The 21,074-nt window shown below is 44.8% G+C and overlaps 1 protein-coding gene across 3 annotated transcripts in view; it reads right to left on the reverse strand.

The window, feature by feature from the left end:
* FAT3 (FAT atypical cadherin 3) overlaps positions 1-21,074 on the reverse strand; it is a 520,003-nt gene that overhangs the window by 55,695 nt on the left and 443,234 nt on the right. For all 3 annotated transcript variants that reach the window (XM_077780625.1, XM_077780624.1, XM_077780623.1), the window contains 4 exons: positions 5,491-5,880; positions 2,729-2,943; positions 1,404-1,541; positions 78-221 (listed from right to left, as the gene is read on the reverse strand). In XM_077780625.1, the coding sequence (XP_077636751.1) occupies positions 78-221; positions 1,404-1,541; positions 2,729-2,943; positions 5,491-5,880 (887 nt within the window). The remainder of the gene's footprint in view (positions 1-77; positions 222-1,403; positions 1,542-2,728; positions 2,944-5,490; positions 5,881-21,074) is intronic.

The following is a 21,074-nucleotide window of genomic DNA, read 5'->3' on the forward strand; positions in this document are numbered from 1 at the left end:
AAGATGAGTAAAACCGTTGCAGAGGAAGAGGGCTGGGCACACAAGGAGAAGTGCCTGGCAGGCAGGATTTGGCTCACCTGAATGACAGCAGTGTAGTTAGCGGGGGTAAACACAGGGCTGTTGTCGTTCACATCAGAAATATCAATGTTGACGGTGGCAGTAGATGACATCGCAGGAATGCCACTGTCTTCTGCCTGGATGAGCAGGGAGTATCCAGACACCTGCCAAAGCAGAGGGCCGACAGTGAAGATAGCAGCTTCTCCTTCAGTCTGCACACACTCAGAAGAACTGCGGGTAGGGGTGTGCTTTGCTGACGATCAGCCACCTTGGTCCTCAAGACCAGGGTTTCCCAACGTCGGCACCCCTGATACCCAGGGCCAAGGTAATTCTTGGTTGCTGGAGGCTGACTTGTGCCTTTGTAGGATACTTAGCAGCATCCCTGGTCTCTACCCACTAGAAGCCAGTATCACTTTGTGCCCGTTTGTGACAGCCAACAATGTCTCCAAACATTGCCAAGTGCCCCCCAGATGGGGGTGGTGGGACACAAAACCAGCCCTGGTTAGAACTACAGTTCTCAGCCTTTGTTCAAACATGACGGGTGTCACCCTGATCTTACCTATCAGTTCTGAACTTCAGGAATCATGGGGATGTATCACCTAGAGAGGATTTCCTGCTTTGGCAACCACTACTATGACCTCTCTTCCGGTATATAAGTTCACTTTTTGAAGACATATATTTTGGGACACAAAACACAATGTTTCGAAACTTTGTTTAACTTTAGCAGAGGAGTTTTCTGGATCACTCTTTCTGGCCTAATACCTTCAGATGCTCCTTTTTTATCTGCTCATCTAGCATGAAAGCTGTGGATGAAACCAGAACCACAGGATCCCAATGCTGAAGGTACTTTCCTGCCTCCTTGCTGTAGGAAGGACCAAAATTCAAAGCATCCAGAAAGATGTATCTTTGGGTGCGCCTGGGTGGCTGAATCAGTTAAGTGTCCAACTTCAGCTCAGGTCATGGTCTGATGGGTTCGTGAGTTTGAGCCCTACATCAGGCTCTCTGCTGTCAGCACAGAGCCTGCTTCAGATCTTCTGTCCCCCTCTGTTTGCCCCTCCCCCACTAATTCTCGCTCACTCTCTCTCTCTCAAAAATAAACATCACACAGAGAAAGATATATCTTTGCTTTTTTCTTTAAGACACCAATAAATAAGAAATTGCCAGCATCTATTGGCAGAAAATTTCTTTCAAAGGTCTAACCCAAATATGTCATGCTCCATTTCAGCTCATCCTACTTACTCTCATTATTTGGAACACAGAATCTTCCTACTTTTACTCATGGAGGCTTACCCGATTCCAGTGAAGGGAGGGGAGTGTGGATGGGGGGCTGGCCTAAACTCGCTTACCCGTTCCCGGTCTAATTTCTTCTTAACCTTTACAAGTCCCAGGACAGGCTCCACGGCAAATTCATTGTCCCGATCTCCATTCACAATGGAAAAGTGAATCTGTCCGTTGGGCTGGCTATCTGCATCTTCTGCTATTAGCTTCATAGGACACAAGAAAAAAAAAACGACATGACAGAAGAGACAGAGAAAAGGTTTATTCTAAGGGTCTCAGGTCTTACAAATGGGCACAATTCTGACAGTTTTCTTAGAGCTATCAATGCTCATGTGCCAGCCATCATGTCCCCGGCAGAAGACGGATGGCTTGGCTGAAGAAGGGAGGCACCACTGTGGGAGCTGCCACTTCCTTTCCATTAATTTTTGTTTGCCTACAGCCTGATGCTTGTTAGGCATGACTTTCCTTGGGCCTTGAGCCACTGAGGATAGAGCTAAAGCTCACTGACAGGGAGAGTTTGGTGATTCTTTCCCAATTCTGCAAAACAATGGTCTCTGCCACTGAGACAGACACTCTCTAAATCCACGTGTCTCCATATTAAGGAAGCCCAAGAAAATTCCCTTTCTCACATGGCAAACACACTGCCCTTCTGTTCCATATTGGTGATACTGGGATTTATATGTATGCAAGTGATCCTGGCAAGTCCACCTCTGGTGTGTAAAGAAAGCACACCGACACCTGGTGCCACAGGAGCGAGAGACAAGGATGGATGGAAGGGGCTTGTCCAGTAGGGGTAGTGATGATGGTAAGGATGGAACGCACTGTTTCCAAAATGTAATTTAAAAGTCTGAGAGAGCCCATGTACTCTTTATACATGGCTTGCTCTTACTGGTAATAGAAAAATTCCTTCCAGAAAGAGCTCCTCTAAGCGTGGTCAATCAATCTTAATCTTGCTCCCATATGTAGCTGCCCTACTCTGTGTGCATGTGTGAGTGCATATGGGTGTGTGTGTGTGCGCATGCATGGGGTGTGGGGCAGATTTTCTTTTATCCTTAGTCACCTAATATCTTATTATCTAAGGTCACAAACCAGTGGGAGCCATCGTTAGAAATGTATTCCATGGTCTGTTTTGTTTTCTTGAACAGCATACACTTCCAGGAAGAACATAATTATCTTCATTTAAACCTTTGTATAAATGAATTTTTTAGACCCTTCCAATGTACAAAGGGAGAAAGAACAGCTGAAAGATTGGTGACTGACTAGAGTTCTTGAGGACAAAAGGACTCTAACGGAGAAAGTGTGACAAGAACCCAAGACAGACTTCGCTCACTTTTTTCGCTCTCTTCAGTAGGATTATGAGTCCCAGATGTCTGGACCTCCCCCGGGTACCTACCAGGATGACAGAGTCCCCGACCAAGGCATCCTCACTTATGACAGCACTGTAGACATCTTGGCTGAACCTGGGTGGGTTGTCATTCACATCCGTGAGGTTGATGCTGACAGTGGTCACGGCGCTGAGAGCTGGGGTGCCCCCATCTTTGGCTTCCACCACCAGGTAAAACTTTTTGCATAATTCATAGTCCAGCACTTCAGAGACAGAAATGCCCCCTTTGAAGAGAGATTAGGAAAAAAGATGGGTCAGCGGTTCTATAATCATGGCAATATTTATAACATCATCTCCAGCCAAGAATTTTAGATATTCAGGAATTTGTTTACTTAATGCCCTGCTGAAAGCATCTCCGAGTCTGCTTCATGCTGTCAGTTAAAACATAGCTATCCATCAGATGCAACACTGAAGAAATCAAGTCTTTGAATGTTTCTGCAATAGTTTCTGAACTTCTCTTAAGCAGCCTGAAAATCTTTGGCATAATTCACCCATAGGCCACTAGGGAGAAGGGCCAGAAATCGGCATCCCTGTTAAGTGCCTCCTTGAACTGGACCCAGGCAGGTGGAAAATGAGCTGAGATGTGTGGATGTGATTACATGATCCCACCCCAGTCAACAAGTGAATATCTGCAAACTTAACTGAATTCAATTACCTACTAACATGTCTTGCTAAGTTACAATGCGCTTATCTAGAACTATGACAGCACAAAGAGGACAAAGATCTCAGAAATCTCAAGGTATAGTGACCTAATGAAAAGGAGACACCTGGGATTAGTGGCCAACTAGTAAGTACCCACAAGTACAAAACAGAGGGAATGTCCACACCCCAAAGCTATTTAAGTTAAGTGAGTAGAACAAGTGGAAAGGTCCTGGGTGGGTACCACCTCTAGGAGGGGCTCTATGAATGCTTTTCCTGCCCATTCTATCCCTTTCTGGTGAGGTGATCCAATCCTGCATTCTGCAATTGGTACACTGTACTGTCTGCAGAGCAGATCTCAAGGGCATTTGTGGGCATTTCTCCCAAATGGAAAACAATCATTAGGACCAAGGTCAGTATGTCACATCCATTCACATCTCTAGACAAGCACCTTCCTTAGCTGCTAAAGCTGCCCTTCTATTTAAGGTGAGGAAGAGAAATCATACCTATAACAAGAGCCTCTTTCTCCCCATAATTAAGTTTTCTTAGCAATTACCAGCCTTAGTGCTTTGTTTTGTATCCCTGTCTTGTTATCTAGTGCCACATTTAAACAGTACTTAACCATTTCCCCATGGTGTTCATATACAATGGCCGTAACTAGACAGACGAAGTCTAACACATATTTAAATGAGGGAAATCCCATACATTTTAATTTGAAGTAATGACCTTAATAAACGGAGGTACTGCTGGGAGAAGCTGCTAATGCAATTCTTCCATCAATATTTCCACCTCCCTACACCTAAGGGCAGGAACGGTATCGCCTTCTTATTTTGCACCTCCCCCTACCCCAGCATAGTGCTCTACAGAGGTGAGAGCACATATTCTAGAATCAGGAAGATCTGAGCTCAAATCCTGGATCCTCTACGGACTCACAGTGGACATTGGGGAACTTACTTAACCTCTTCGAAGCTCTGTTTTTCTCCTATGGAAAATGCGAGAAATAATTCATAACCAATGAATTAATAGGAGTCTGGCGTATTCAACCTGTTAAATAAATGTTGCTAATTATGACAATTTCCTGTTCATGTTTACTGAACTATCCAAGGGAGAGGGGACCTCCTTTGCCACCTTGTTCAACAAGCGCATTTTTCTTGCGTGATGATGAAGGAATTGCATCCAATGGATGCGAAGTAGGAGAGATTTACCTTTCTTACCTGAAAAATGCTTTCATTATGACTATTCATAGGGGAATAGGTAAATGAATGAGATTATCCATGAAAGTGTTTTAAAAATATTAATACAAACACTATGAAAATACATAGTGAAAAGGGTGAGTATGTTACTCTTCTAAGAATATCCAAACTTGTTTCTTGAATCACCATCTTTATTTTATTACCATCTTTATTATCCAATATGCCTCCAATAGCTAACTCCCTAATGGAAAGAAAGGCCTGCCTAAGCTTCTCCTTTTGTTCTCTTGATGTATTTCCAGGTATGTTTTCCCTAGGTGACACCACATGGCCCCTGAGTTTGAAAAGGGGGTGGTGAGAAACGACAGTGTTCTGACTGGGAGTCGTGGACAGGACTTGAATAGTTCCAGTTCCAGCCGACTGGGGAGCAGAGCTGAGAAGGCCACATGTCACTGTGCACACCACTGAGCAATGTCTGCTTTGGCAGATGACGAGAGAGTGGCAGCCTGAGTGTGGACAGGGGCACTGGGGTGCCCATCTCTAGGAGCACTTCCAAACACATAAACATATGATCCAAATAAAACAACCCAAAATGAAACCAAGCAATAACAGAAAAGAGAGGGAAAGGAACAAACCCTTATGCTGGGTGTGCAAGTATTATTATGAACCACCTTACGGCTCCTAAGCCTTCCTATGAGAAATCCTGGAGCCTACCTGGAGGTCAAGTACTTGCCCAGTGAGCCCACAGTTAGGGGCCTACAGCTTGGCAGGGGGCATCCACAGAAGCAGAGTTTCAGAAGGCACCCTGGGGTCCGCATGATGTGCTCCCACTGGGAGGGAGGAGGAGAAGGAAGCAGAGCCCACCCACAGGGCAGTTAGATGGTTAAGAGAAGCAGGGTAAAAGTGAAGCTGTGAATTTTAAGTAGGTTGCCGTTTACCCACCTGTCTTTGGATTGATTCTAAATCTTCCTTGTTCATTCCCAGACCGGATTTGATATGTAATCTCAGCATTTGTGCCGATATCTTTGCTGGTGGCGAAAACAGCAAGCACTTGGGTGCCAGGGGAGGTGTCCTCAGGCACCGTCACCAGGTAGTCCCTCCTCTCAAACACAGGGGGGTTATCATTAATGTCCAGGACAGTGATGGTGACCGTGGCAAGAGAGGAGAGAGCCTGGCCGGGGCTCTGGTCAGTGGCCTGGACGCTGATGTTGTAGGAGGGCTGCTGTTCTCGGTCCAGCGGCTGCTCCAGGATGATGATGCCTGAGGAGCTGTCGATGGAGAAGAAGCCATCGGCAGAGTCAGCCAGGGAGTACACCACCTTCCTGTTGATGCCTGTGGAAGACGCAAGAACGTTAGCAAGAAGAACGTGGCTTGATGCTCTGCACTAGAATACTATGGCTACACAAAGAAGGTCAATAATGACGGAAACCAACAGCTTTGGCCCTACATTTGGTCAGCCATTTAGCTAAATGAGGGTAAAAAGAGTTAAACATAAAAGTATAAAAAAGTTAAAGCACAAAAATGTACAGGGGCACCTGGGTGGCTCAGTTGGCTAAGCATCCAAAACTTGATTTTGGCTCAGGTCATGATCTCACAGTTGTTCGGTGTGGAGCTTGCTTAAGATTATTTCTCTACAAGGCACCTGGGTGGCTTGGTCAGTTAAGTGTCCAACTCTTGGTTTTGGCTTATGGTCATGATCTCACAGTTCATGAGTTTGAGCCCTGAGTTGCACTCTGCACTGATATTGCAGAGCTGCTTGGGATTCTCTCTCTCTGCCCCTCCCCAACTCACTTGTTCTCTCTCAAAATAAATAAACACTTTAAAAATTGAAAAAAAAAAAGATTCTGTCTTTCTCTCTCTTTCTCCCTGTGCCTCTCCCTCACTCATGTGTGTGTGCTCTCTCTCTAAAAAAAAATTTATGTAAAAACATATACAACTAAATTAAATGGTAACGAAATGTAAAATATTGGTAGCAGATATCATCAATAGTTGGGTATTCTTCATGTATTAAAGAACCCCAGGCATCTTTAATAAAAACTGTAAGATGCCAATAAATACGGGGGTAAAGATGTGTCACACAAAGAGAAATACAAATTAATTCATTACTTCAAAAAATGTTTATCTGGAATCTATCAGGCACTATTCTAGGTGCCAGAGATTTCAGCAATGGACAAGAGTCAAGCACTTCTTGAGGGAATTATTACACTTAGTGGGAGTAAGTAAGAAATTAACAATAAGGGGCGCCTGGGTGGCTCAGTCAGTTAAGCGTCTGACTTCAGCTCAGGTCATGATCTCACAGTCAGTGAGTTCCAGCCCTGCATCAGGTTCTTTGCTGACGGCTCAGAGCCTGGAGCCTGCTTCGGATTCTGTGTCTCCCTCTCTCTCTGCTCCTCCCCCGCTCATGCTTTGTCTCTCTCTGTCTCTCAAAAATGAATAAATGTTAAAAATTTTTTAAAAAAATTAACAATAAATAATCTGTAAAATAAATGGCATGTTAGGGGGTAAAAAGGAAGAAAAGTAAAGCCACAGGGGGGATCAGGAGTGCTTGGGGGAGAGAGTTTGGGAGATGGAGGGAAGAGTGGTAACTTTAAATAAGGCCTTGGCACTTGAATAAAAACCCAAAGGAGGGGAGGCAGTGAACAGTGCAGGTATCTGGGGAGAGAATGTTCCAGGCAGAGAGACCCACAAGTGTAGAGGCAGAAGCCTCCCCCCCCCACCACCATGTGTGTCTGGGGGCAGTGACGAGGAGACCGGTGTGACTACAGCCAGGATGAAAGAAAGAGAGGATGGTGTCAGGGTGACATCAAGCGGGGAGCAGACCGTGCGGGGTTGCAGTGCTGAGGCGGGAAGCCCGCCGAGCGCTCTGAGGCGGGCAGTCGGGAGCTGTGACTGAGATTTTAACAGGATCACTCAGGCTGCTGGTGAGGCAGAGCATGAAGAGCAGCTAGCGAGGAAGCAGGGATGGCTGGCAGGTGCCCACGGGAAGGCAGGCACGTGGCAGTGGCGGCTTGCACCGGTGGCGGCCTCTGAGGTGGTGAGAAGGGGTCGGCTTCCGCCCATGTAGGTGCTCAGAAGAGAGGATCCTGGATGTGTTCTGAACTTGGAGGTGGTGAGAAAAGACTGTTTTCCCGCAGAGTACGCGGTGTGAGAGACAGAGAAGACCCCAGGATGACTCACAGGGACGTGCCGACAGCCTTGACAGCCGGGACGGAGGCCTGCAGGAGGACCAGGGTTTGGATGACAGACCAGGAGCCCCATTTTGGACAGATTAAGTTCAAGATGGGCATTTTATAGGTAAGTGGATGTTCAGGGAGGGAGCTGGTGCAGGAGACTGGAGATCAGAGGAGAGGTGCACGTGGAGCTACGAATGTGAGCGCCACTGCGGTGCGGGGGCCATGCAGAGCCATGAGAATGGCTGAGGCCCTAAGACAGTGTCCAGAGAAAAAGAAACCCAATGGTCAGCGAGCCTGGAAAACTCCATCAAAAAAGGGAGAAGATCAGAGGGTGACCTCCAGCTCTGTGATTTAAAGAAATGCGCTAACTCCTCAAGATGCCATTTTACCTTAATGTACCAGAGAGCTAAAACATACCAGCCAGGAAACATCCACCAACAAGTCACAAATTAGTGGCGGATGATCAGATTGACTTCTGGTGCTAAAGACTGAACTGTTTTCATCAGAGGATCTTAGCACTTCAAAATGATTAACGCACTCCAAATTCGCTAGGTGTTAATATTTATAAGAGGCAAAATATGACGTCTTTGTAGGCTGACAAAGCATCATTTTGATCCTAAATTCCCTTGATGAAGACAGTCATTATTCAGGGGGTTTTAGCTACCACGGCCATCTGAAAACGCCTTTTACGAGAATCACAGACTCTTAGAGTGTAAGCTCTTAGAGGGGAGGACCTCACTTTGTTGTTTTCCATTATAACACCTCACCATGGGGTCAGACATTTGGCGGTAATAGGAGTTAAATGTTTTGCTCCCGCAATGTGTTATTTCCCTTAAGCCAAAATTCCCAGCAAACCAATAAAATCATCTATCTGGAGGGCATGACATAAATTGCATTATGTGGCTTTAACCAAAAGGTCAATACTGAGAGCTTGTTCTTGGTTCCATTCCAGAGAGTCCATTTTTTCCACAGTTTAATCATTTACTTTTATTTCTCTTTCAAAACAACTACCCTGTGATATATAAACATCAACTTCTGATTTTATTGGTGGTGGGATTAAAAACAAGAAGGCTCTCCTCTTCTTCGCTGCCCTTTAAAATAAGGCCCCAGAGCAGACGTTTTAAGGATGCCTTCTGGCTACTTGTCCTGTAGCTCTCCAAGATTCTATTCTTCAACATCAACTCCTGGGGTGAATATACATAGGGTTGCAATAACCCCGCAGAGGGTGGAGGTGAGGAGGGGGCAGAGCGTATGCCCTAGAAGCTGCAGTGTCTAATTAGAGGCTCTCAGGACACCCCTCAAAGTCACCGAAACAGATTTATGGGAACACATCAGCGACTGACATCAATACATCATGCAGGTTTTCAAAGCACATACACTGCCTGTGGATTTGACTTCTGCCCAACCCCCCACTGGCATAGGGAATACCACTCTTAGGAACAATCAGATGGAGCAAGAGATCTGTGCAGGGACTTTCATCGGAGCCTTTGCTGACAAGACCCATTTCACAGATGCATAAACCAAGGACTGATGGTTTGCCCGCTGCCACTAGCGTTTTTAGGTAAGCACGAGGTACAAGCTCTTGTGTTCCCTGTAAGGATTTCTGGAGACCTGCTCTTGAACAGGCTTCCCCTTCAGACTCGAAGATCATTTAAGAAGAAGGCCATTTCCGACTCACTGGTCTGAAAGCGGTGGTGCTCCAGCCGAGAGCTGAGTGTTAGGAGAGGTGGGGGTCGGATTTGCATACTGCTGTTCTCTGCGGGCCGCAAGGCCTAAAGGAAAGGTGCTCCTAATGGCTGCCTGTGTTTCTTTCACTGGGACAGACAACTGAAGTCTAATTAAAACTATCACCTATGTTCCTGGTCTGCCTCTTTCTCTTCCAGCCCTATTCAGAGGCATGGGCTTTGCTCACACCGGGGAGCAGGAGATGCTGTGTTCTCTGAGCTTCCTGCTCCGTGGGCTAGCTCTGTTGTCTGAGCACTGCATTTACAAGGCTGACCTTAATCAGCCACACAAAGACCACGGCTCCCCTCCGGGTAGATTCTGTTAATTTAAATTCGGTGACAGGGCTTTTCTGCTTTACCACAGCAGAAAACCATCCCCTCCCCCGACCAAGTTGCTGACCCAAACTCCCCCCACTCCCCATACATTTTGCTTCTGACAGTATCTTGGGCATTCACACCGGGAGGAACTGGGGGATTTATTGTTTCCTTCTCCATTCTGTTACCAATCTGATTGATAGGGACCAGAAATGGGGGAGGGGAGGGAAAAAAAACAAAATTCAAACCAACACACCTGCTAAATGCCATCACTTATGATTTGGTGGCTCTCAAGGAAAGAGCAGAATATATTTTTGAAATGTATTAAAATTCCCATTTAGACCCAACTGCAATGGATCTCAATGATTTCTAGAAATAAAGCAGACGGGTAAATACCAGTTTGGAGGCAGTACATTTGGTAGCGCTTGGATCTTTGCTGTGTTACCAGGTGATGGGTGCTATCTTTGTTAAATGAATGCAGGTCATGTCACTAAAGTGGTTAACTTTCTATCCAAGGGCTTATGATAAATTCCATCCTTCACATCACCATCCCTTTGCTACATGCCCAGCAAAAAAGATGAACCTGAGTAGAAAATTTGCTTGCTAATTGGTCTAATGCTCTCACTGCATGTCACAATGTGTTATATTAAGGTATAACATTAATCTATCACTTTGTGTCTGTGTTTTTAAGTATGTAATTCTCTTCTCCAATTTGAGCCTAATTTAATGAGGACGGAGCTACTTAGCTTCTCAAAATGCCGAAATGACAGGCTTCCAAGAGAAATAGGACTTTCACTGCAAGTGAAACTTCTGCACACTAACCGTGGCAAAGGGAGCAGGCAGGTCTTCAGAGGATTAAAATCAAGTAAAAAGAGAATGATTAAAATTCCTATTTGCTCAAAGGAAGTAATAGGTAGTGGCATTTTGGAGGGCGGGGTTGAAGGAAAGAAATAGCACAGAAAAATGCCCAGTGGGAGGGCCACTTCCTGTGAGGGGGGTTGCAAAGGGAATCTTTATTCCCTTTCTTGGAAGGTTTCTTGATGGAGGTTAGGTTCCTCTCAATTCAGCCAAATAGAGAGATGGACTTTTTGGACATGGGATAGCATATAAAGTCGAAGTTTTGGATGCTTTCAAATAAGGGCAATATGGTCCAGTTTTGGAAGACAGGAGACCTTGCCTCGAGCCCATGGTTTGCCCCAACTATACAAGTGTGCTTGGATAGGTCACTTAACCTCTTCACTGGGTCTTACTTAGGTCTCTTCAATTTTAAAATGACAGGAGGCCGGGGCGCCTGGGTGACTCAGTTAGTTAATCATCCGACTTCAGCTCAGGTCATGATCTCATGGTTTGTGAATATGAGCTCTGCGTCAGGCTCTGTGCTGACAGCTCAGAGCCTGCTTCAGATTCTGTGTCTCCCCCTCTCTCTGCCCCTCCCTTGCTTGTGCTCTTTCTCTCTCTCAAAAATCAAATAAACATTTAAAAAAATAAAAAATAAATGAATAAATAAGATGACAGGGCGCCTGGGAGGCTCAGTCACGCATCTGACTCTTCTTGATTACAGCGCAGCTCATGATCTCGTGGTGTGGGAGTTTGAGCTCTGCCTTCAAGCTCTGCCACACTGCCAGGGCGGAGTTTGCTTGGGATTCTCTCTGTCTCTCCCTCTCTTTCTGCTCTTCCCCTGCTCTCTCTCTCAAAAAACAAACTTAGAGAAAAATAATTTTTTTAATATTAAAATTCACTGAAGTCCAAATTAAGCCTAATCATGACAGCTCTTGGGATCTTCTGGATGGGAAGAAAACTTGGTGCAGCAGATTTATACTGTTCGGTTAAGAGTTCAGAGTTCACACATTCAGCTTCCAGCAAGGCTTTCTTACCTCAGTGAGAAATGACGCTCACTGCTAGGATCATTCCCAGGGATCTAACCCAGAGTCAGAAGAACTCGGCTTTATGTTTGAGATTGTTACAGGTGTTAGAATCAGCACCAAAACCAAACGGCAAGAGCAGTCAACACAGCAAGTACATTGAGATTTTTTTTAATGTGGTCTTTGAAAAATGTTTTCTGCCCTCCTCCTGACATCAAGCTCTCTAAGCTTAAGGACCCAGCAAGAGCTCTGTGAGGCTGACTTTGGGGTTTTATGTCGGCAGCTGCTGTGACTGTCCGGGCAGGGCCTTGCCTGTGACATTCACATCAATACCCTCCAGCAACTGCACAAGGTCTGGCCTGTAGGTGACAGTAAAAATAGGGGCTGTGCTAAGTTCCTGTAAACTGGCTTTTATAAAGGGATTTGAATTCGTATGGAACAGATATCTGGGGAAGGAATAATGTGAAACAGTTTCAACAATCAGACTCTAGTAACCCTTTTAATTCTGGTTCTTCTCACTAATTTTTTTAAAATCAACTTTATCGGTATACTGAGATGTCATAATTTATGTACAAAAACATGAACAGATTTTAAGTGTCCAGCTCATAAATTCTAACACATGTATATATACTGCCATGGAACCATGGCCCTCATTGACACATAGGACATTTCAATCGCCCCTTAAAGGTACCTCATGTTCCATTTAGGTCAATAAATGGATTCCACATCCAGGCAATCTAGTAACCTTTTAAAAACTGTTTTTTTTTTTTTTTTTTTTTTTTGAGAGAGGGAGAGTAAGAGAGCAAGAGCTAGAGCGAGAGACAGCATGAACAGGAGAGGGGCAGAGAGAGCAGCGGACATAGAATCTGAAGCAGGCTCCAGGCTCTGAGCTGTCAGCAGAGTCGACGCAGGACTCGAACTCAAAAACCGTGAGATCATGACCTGAGTCGAAATCAAGAGTCTGTTGCTTAACAGCCACCCAGGCACCCCTCATCACTTGATTTTGAACCAATACTTGCCCTGCTTTCATTTGTATGCATTCATCAGTGCCAGAAATCCCGCAAGTATGTTTAGGTTGCACAGTTTTTATGACCTAGGCTTGGTGATTAAGGAGCACTCTTATTTAAGCCATAAGGATTATCCTTTGATCAACAAAGCTTCGGTTCTTGGCTACGTCATCGCATTCTTTGGTGACGGGCTCATCCTTCAAAGACAGTAGTTACTTCGGAGAAGTGCAAGGCTCCTGTCTGTCACAGGAGACACTGGTCATGACCCTTCCATTCCATAAGGGTTTGCCAAATGCCACCTGTTTGAGTACTCTCTGCACTGCACTGAGGGGAAGTGGAGCCTGAAAGACGCCATCTCTAAACCTAGGAGTTTAACAACTTGGTGAGGAGTTACTATTATTTTAAGAGCTTTATTTATTTATTTTGAGAGAGAGAGAGAGACTGGGAGAGGGAGAGAATGAGCGGAGGAGGGGCAGAGAAAGAGGGAGAGAAAGAATCCCAAGTGGGCTCCATGCTGTTAGCGCAGAGCCCGACACAGGGCTCAAACCCACAAACTGTGAGATCATGGCTTGAGCCAAAGTCAAGTCAGCTGCCCAACTGAATGAGCCACCCAGGTGCCCTGCTGAGGACTTATTTTAACCGGACAGAGGTTCCTGCATGTCTCCCCTCAGTTTCTGTCTCCCATCTGAATTGGAAGTGCCAGTTCTTTTGATTTTACCTCGGAGATATCTCCTTGCTGCCTTGTGGCCAGGTCTTGCCACCGCATCCCATCTTCTCTCACCTAGACTCTTGCCAGAGACTCCTGCCTGCAGGCTGCCTTAGACTCTGTCTTCTCCTGGCCAAACTTAGCCAGAGGTCAGTTTCGAAAGCTCTAGATCCAGTTTTGCCTTAGTGGCTCAAGACAGTCTCCTACTTCTTGCTTCTTAGAGTCAGAAGTAAAGACGTTGGAGAAGGACTCTCCAATCCTTTGCCCTCTGGCCCCAAGCCACCCTTTCAGTGTCATCCCCTTCTCTACCTCCACCGTGTGTCCTCTCCTCCAGCTACTCCTCCGGACTCGATGCACACACACTCCCCAGGCCTCCGCGCAAGCTTTTCCTTCCACTCAGAGCGTTCTCTTCCCCGCCTCCCCTCATCAAACATCTGCCTATCTGTGAAGGGTCTCCTCTCCACAGCTTCCTAAATTTCTCCAGTTACTCCTTTCTGGGTGCTCCCTTAACATTATTTTTACATCATCACTAGTTATACTTATGGCCTCTCTCCTACTAGATTAATGTATCTTTTACACAGAGGGACTGTGTCTTATTACTTCTGTAGCTCAATGCTGAGTCCAGGGCCCCACATCAGACAATAATGAACACTGAGCTGCTGAAGTGACCAGGGGACCAAAGCAAGAGTATGAGCTAACACAACAAATGGAGGTGATAAGCACTCTGCACATACATGACCACTACAAGCACATGTGGTAAAGAACTGAAGGATCCCAAAACGGTGCAACACAGAGGAGTCAGGAATCTTTAATACTAAAAGTGTACATGAAACATTCATAGATAAAAACTATATACAAACATCTGTATATAAAAAACTCTTGCTAATTGGATGCTTGCATTTGTGAATAAAATTGGTAACTACCTAATTTTCCAAGAATGAAACTGGTTGAATAAGTTACAGTACACTCAAATCACAGAATACTGTATACACTGTCATATAAAAGTGTAAAAGAATATATAGTGACATAGAAATATGTTTGCAAGCCAGGGATAAAAGCAGGTTACAAAACAATATCTAGGTTATGAGTCCATTTTTGGAAAGGAAAACAGTGGAAGGGATTTCATCAAAATAGCAACAGTGGTTAGAACTGACTCATTTTGCCTTTTGTCTATCTTTCTAGTTTGTATACAGTGGACACAGATCATATTTCTAGTAAGTAAAAGAACTATTACAAACATCATGTAATGGAAAATTTATCACCAATTTTGGAGAGCAGTCAAATTTCTGAGTTATTTTCCAGGCCAGTTTAATTCTCAACATACATACCATTTGAAATAATTGTAGAAAATGATACTTACATATTATATAAGCATTCTTTTTCTGGATATTTCCATTCCTCAGTGTGTGTGTGTGTGTGTGTGTGTGTGCGCGCGCGCGCTCGTGCACGTGTGCTCAGAAAGACACTGACTTTACTTAGAAAATATTTTTGGGGGGCACTTGTGTGGCTCAGTTGGTTAAATGTTGAGCCAAAGTCAAAGCAGCTGACTTTGGCTCAGGTCATGATCTCACGGTTCGTGGGCTCGAGCCCCGCATTGGGCTCCATGCTGACAGCTCGGAGCATGGAGCCTGCTTCGGATTCTGTGACTCCCTCTGTCTCTGCCCTTCCCTCTCTCTTTCACTCTCTCAAAAATAAATAAACATTAAAAAAAATTGTTTTGTCAAGGTCTCATTATAACGTTATTTCAAGTGATACATTGTTTTGAGCTATTTTGTATCCTTAAATTAAGCTGTAGAAGAATATGGTTAGCCTCAAATTCCCATCTCATTGTCTGTGGGAGGCAAGTAAAATCCCGTTATAGCTAAAGAGCTCAAACTGATTGCTTTTTTCTATCTTTAAAATAGGCCTTCTGATGATGTAAAATAAAAGAAAGTTGCCATTAGGAGGTCCATGGAATTGCAATTAGTTTGCAAGTTAGACTTTAAATAGACTCTCTGATTATTTCTGTTTTAAGTGCCTCTTACAAGATTTTCACTGGGTGATGACTAACCCTGGCACATTCCCCCGGGCAAAATACCAACTCGGGTCAGGAATCCCGGGGCCTTTTGAACAGTTGAAAAGAGAGAAGGCAGTCCCAGTTACAGGGTCAGGGAGATCCTGGCAATACCATAGAGACTTCCTGGGGACTTACCAGTTGGGCTGGCACCAGATCTGCTGGGTAGCACTGGCAACATGATTGTGAGGTCCTATGCCATATAAGAAAGCAGGCCCCCTGTTGGACATAACCAGAGCAGAGTAGTAAACCAATGGGGGGGGGGGGGGGGGAGGCTCTACTAAGTGAGAGGCCTGTGCACCCGCAAAGGCTGTACTTCTGTATAGCTGGCCCCACTGGTGAGTGATACCACCTTCTGTGACACCTCAAAAGCTACAGCTCATCTGGACATAAATTCTCCCAACCATCTATGACTTGGCACTTTGCTAAGCCTGCGAGAGTCAAGTGTAAGTACATGAATCATCGAAGTATGCAAAACTCTGTCTTTATTGGTGCATAGAACTTCTATACTGGACCACCCAGCAATAATACTAAATATGTCTCCTAGGTGGGTCATTATGTAAGCCATTGGATCAATCATCCACCCATCCAATAAATCACCCCCATCCAATAAATCCCCACCAGATTCCCACAGCATGGCAGGCACTGAGGATGCACAGAAGAATCACAGACCCTCAATGTCTCCCGTGTCTCAGGAGACAAGCATATATAGTGGATTATTGGCGAGGGGTGGCCAAGGGGCATATCCCAGGGACGAAAACAACTGAATTGAGTCATGAAGGAATTATAGGAATTGTCAGGAGTACCAAAGTGGAAAAGTGACAAAAAGAAAGGGCATTTTGGGTGACATGAACACATGTGAAGTTACGAACGATGAAACGGGATGCTCAGAGAAGGGTAAGGGGTTCATTGTTGCTAAATTATAAGTATAGAATGGCAGGAGCTAAAGCTATCTATTTTCAGAACCACTAGTAAATTACCAAAGCTGTTATAAACAGTTATAGCTAGAGTAAATGAAAAGCATAAGTTAATGGATGAATTAGCAGAGAGAGAAGGAAGACTGGAGGAGGAAGATGAAGAGGGTGTCTGAGTGGGAAGCATTCTGTAATATGTGAGAAGTTATTTAAAGAGCTCCCCACTGGTGATGGACAACATAATTGTGCCTGTCAGGGAGGCTTCACAAGGTGAAATGAGAGTGAGTATCCCGTGGCAAAGCTGATAAGCACACTCCACTAAGCCTCAACATAGAGGCAGAAGACAGAGCTGGGGGTCCTTGGATTCTGCACAAAATTCCCAGGGGCAGGTGGAGATTCCCCTTGAAACCAGCGTTCCTATAAACCTGTCCTCTGCATTGCTGCTTGTTGGATCAGGACTGATCCACGGAGGCAGAGAGGCCTGTTAACTAGCCTTGTGCCATCCAGGAATGAGGCAGCGTGTGAATGGGTGAGTGTGGGAATGCATCACCGCCATCAACAGATAGACATCAATTTGCCCATGGGTAGAGGAGCTGAAACCCTTCACTAAGATATCCCTTTCTGGAAGGAACTTGCTATTTCATTTGTTTTGACCCCCTGCTTGGAAGAAATTGGATTTTAAAAGGCTTAATAATAATCATCACTTATATGTGTCAAATGCAGAGACTTCTAAACCAGGAAAGGCATCACAGTCAAAAAGAGGGAAAAAAATGTAAGTCGAGCCCTATCCTAGACTTTCAGAATCAGATTTTGGAGATGGAGCCTTCACCTATTTGTGTTTATTTTTGTCTGTTTATTTTTAAAAGCTCCCAAAGGGATTCTGATGCACAGCCAGGGCTGATAACCAGCTCGTCTGATTTTTGTGCATTATTTTTCCTCTGCTGTCGGATCCTGAAATTTAGGAGGGGATAGCTTGTAGGGTTCTAATCAACTGAAGGGATTCTAATTTCTTAGGCATAGAGGATTATTTCATGTTCCCAAATTAAGCTCTATGTGACAGAAGGCATTTATGTCCTCTCCAATGGGTCTGGAGAAATGAATTTTTGGCCTCTGAGGCTTCCTACATGAGGGAGCCCAGGCTCTGTGGGTGAAAGCCCCTGGCAGAAGGAACCCAGTTATGCACTAGACCTGATGTCAGGGAGTTAACATGGAATATCTAACTTCGTTCTCCCAACCGCTCGGCAGCTCAGCAGACATGTATGGAACATGTACTAGGTGGCTGGTGCCATGTCAGTGCTGGTGCCACAGAGATGAACAGATTGGTGTCCTAGCCCTCCAGGAGTTCATGGTCTGATGGGAAAACAAGGAATGAATACCTCCATTTTTACAGGGAGGAAAGTGGAATTCAAAAGGGCTGGAGAACTTATTTAAGGTTAACCAGTTAGTAAAGGCTAGAGTAGAGGTATCTGATCTGGTCTCCTCCCCACACCACTGCATGATGTTGCTTCCCGAAGCGACAGACAAGGAGGGGACAGGATGCCCAAGTCCACCATGTAGCCACATGTACTGTGCGTACTGCAGAAAGTGTCCTGTTGCGGGCAGCAAGTCAAGAATTCAGGGGTTTATGGGGCCACGGAAACCTTTGCTCAGGACCACACTCCATTTAATAGATGGCTTGAGGGGAGCAACTTAACTTTCTGAACCCCAGTTTCTCCATCTGCAGGTGAAAGTATCACTAGCTGATGTGCCACAGAAAGATGACCTGTCTAAGTGTTTCTGGAGAAAGGCTTCAAACATAAGATTGTAATTTTTGATATGCACAACAGACAAAGGGTTTCAGCTACAACATGCTCCAGAAATGGCTCATGTATCTCAGTCTTTACGGGGATTATTTAATTTTTACAAACATTTTAATAGTCCCTCAGCTGCCTTTAAAGATTTAATACTTTAGAGAATAAAAGAGCTTTGGGGAAGAAAAAAAAGCACATTGTCACTGACCTATACAGCTTAGAGGTAACAGGTTCTAAGGCATTAGGAAAGAGAAGAATATATGGTACTTAAGAGCACACCGGCCTCATCAGAATCAAATCCCTCTTGAAACATCTTCTGGTAGAAATTATCAGAATATAGAAAAGAGCCTTGGACTGAGATATCAGGATACCTTCTGTTTAGATCCTGCTCTGCCACTCACAAAGTCATCTTGGGTCCATCTTTTTATCTATGGGCCTCAGTTTCCTCCTCAGGAAAAGAAAGGTTTTGACTGGATTCTTTTCAGGGACGTGCCAGTGTAACATCCAAAGATCTACTGGGACTGTCCGACGCTGTTAAATCAGCACTCACTCCGCCACATCAAAGCCACGTGTTCCCAATTCGGCTGAGCTATTTCTCCTCCGGGGAGGGCCCTGTTGTGATTGCCACCGACCTGCATGATAGCCCTTCTTCCTCACAGACTGGAGTCTGTGGGTGGATAATGGCTACGGCAGGAGATTCTCAAGGATACATGGCCAGAATTCAGAATGCCCATAAACTTGCTTTAATGTGCTAGTTCTTTATGGCTCCGTGCCAAATTACTCCAGAATAGAGCATGAAACAACAAATATTTAGCATCTCACGGTTTCTATGGGGGCAGGAATCCAGGCATGGCTTAGCTGGTCGGCTGTGGCCCAAGGTGTCCTGTCGAGCACGGCTGCAGATTCATTTGATGGATCAAACAGAGGTGGTGGTCTACTTTCAAGCTCACTCATGTAGTTGCTAATAGGACTCAGTCCCTCACCATGTGGGCTTCTCACAGGCCTGCTGCACAATATCATAGCTCTCTTCCCCAGGGTGAGTGACCCAAGGGAGAGCGACAGAGAGTGCCAAGCACTAAACTGTGTCCCACCCCAAATTCATATGTTGAAGCCCTAACACTGATGAGACTGTATTTGGAGATGGGGCTTTTAGGATATATTAAGTGAGGTCACAGGGATGGGGTCCTAATCTAATAGGACTCATGGTCTATAAGAAGAGGAAGACAGAGCTCTTTCTCTCTCTGTTGCACACACCAAAAAAAGGCCATGTGAGATCCTAACAGATTGGTGTGAATGACACTCCCATAGAGTTTGTCCCATGAAGGTGCAGAAAACTGCAAACCCAGAGGTCTCCACATGCTTTTTTGTCATATTTCTAGCACCTAATCCACCACCCTTTGCTCAGAACTTGTCTCCTCTCTTCCCTTTTCTTCCCAAAGCTCTCTTCATGGCTCTCAGTAAGTGGCACACATATACAAGGCTAGGATGAGTCAAAGGAGATAATAAACAACTAGATGGACTCATTTAATGTGGTTTGGTCAGAAAGATCTGTTTAACAACCCTCAGGAGTTATTTTAATGAACATTACTCTCAGATAAATAATGCCCTGCTCCTTCATAAGGAGCTACCCTCTCAGAACAAATAATGCTCCACAATACTAGGCCAGCCATTTATTTCCTCTGATAAGATCGGTGCTTTGGAAAACCAAGTTCATTCTAGTTTCCGCTCCATGAGGGGACAGCACAGGGGTCATGATACCAACCCCCTCATTAAATACTCAGAAAAATGAATCCTCAACATGGTCAGCAAGGTTACATTATTACAGTGAATGACAGTGCAAAATTAAGAATGTTAAGGGCTGTGGAAATATAAACACTTGGGTAGAAATGGGAAAATTCTGCCACAAAATAACCCTCCTCTGTCTCTTTCCTGTTCTCTGCTAATATGAGGACCAAAGTATTCACTTGAAAGGAGAAGGCATCATTTTGGAAGACTCTTAGAGAATCTCTGTATTTTCTATTAACATAATTCATTCTACCAGTTGCGTCCATTCATTAGTGTAACACAGTATCTATAGTGTGTGAGGCATTTTCCTCCTCATTTCTTGGTGACTTCCTCTCACATTTCCTCTAGCCGTTGAAGCAAACTCCCAGCACATTTTAATTATTATATGTGTTACGGTGTCGACATCTTTGGGTTCATCTTGTTGGGGGTTCTCTGTGCCGCCTGGACCTGGATATCTGTTTCCTTCCCCAGGTTAAAGAAGTTTTTAGCCACTATTTTTTCTAATAATAAATTGTCTCCTCTCCTTCTTAGTCTCCCATAATGCAAATGTTAGCATGCTTGGTGTTGTGCTAGAGGTCCCTTAAACTATCCTCATTTCTTAAAATTCTTTTTTCTTTTTGGCTGTTCAGCTTGGGTGCTTTCCATTATCCTGTCATATAGATCACTGATCGATTCCTCTACATCATCTAATCTGCTGTTGATTCCCTCTAGAGTATTTTTCATTTCAGTGATTGTATTCTTCAACTCTGATTGGTTCTTTTTTATATTATTTATTTCTTTGTCGAAGTTCCCACTCTGTTCATCTACTCTTTAGTCCAGTGAGGATCTTTATGACCATTACTTTGAACCCCTTATAAGGTAGATTGCTTATCTCTGTTTCTTTTAATTCTGTTTCTGAGGTTTGGTTTTATTCTTTCATTTGGAACATATTCCCATGCCTTCTCATTCCGTCTGGCTCTGTGTTTGTTTTTATGTACTAGGTAGATCAGCTGTGTCCCCCAGTCTTGAGGGAGTGGCCTTATGTAGAGGGTCCTGTAGGGCCCAGAAGCTCAATGCCCCAGACCAGGCACTCCAGGGGTGTGCCCTGTATGGGCTGTGTGGCTGGGGTCATAACTGCTGTGGGTGCACTGGCGTGGCTGGTTGAGAGGCTCAGCCAGGCTTCTGCTGGCGTGCTGGTGCGCAGGGGTCCTCACCCAG

The sequence above is a fragment of the Crocuta crocuta genome, unplaced genomic scaffold (assembly GCF_008692635.1).
Source record: "Crocuta crocuta isolate KB4526 unplaced genomic scaffold, BGI_CrCroc_1.0 scaffold78, whole genome shotgun sequence".
NCBI lineage: Eukaryota > Metazoa > Chordata > Mammalia > Carnivora > Hyaenidae > Crocuta > Crocuta crocuta.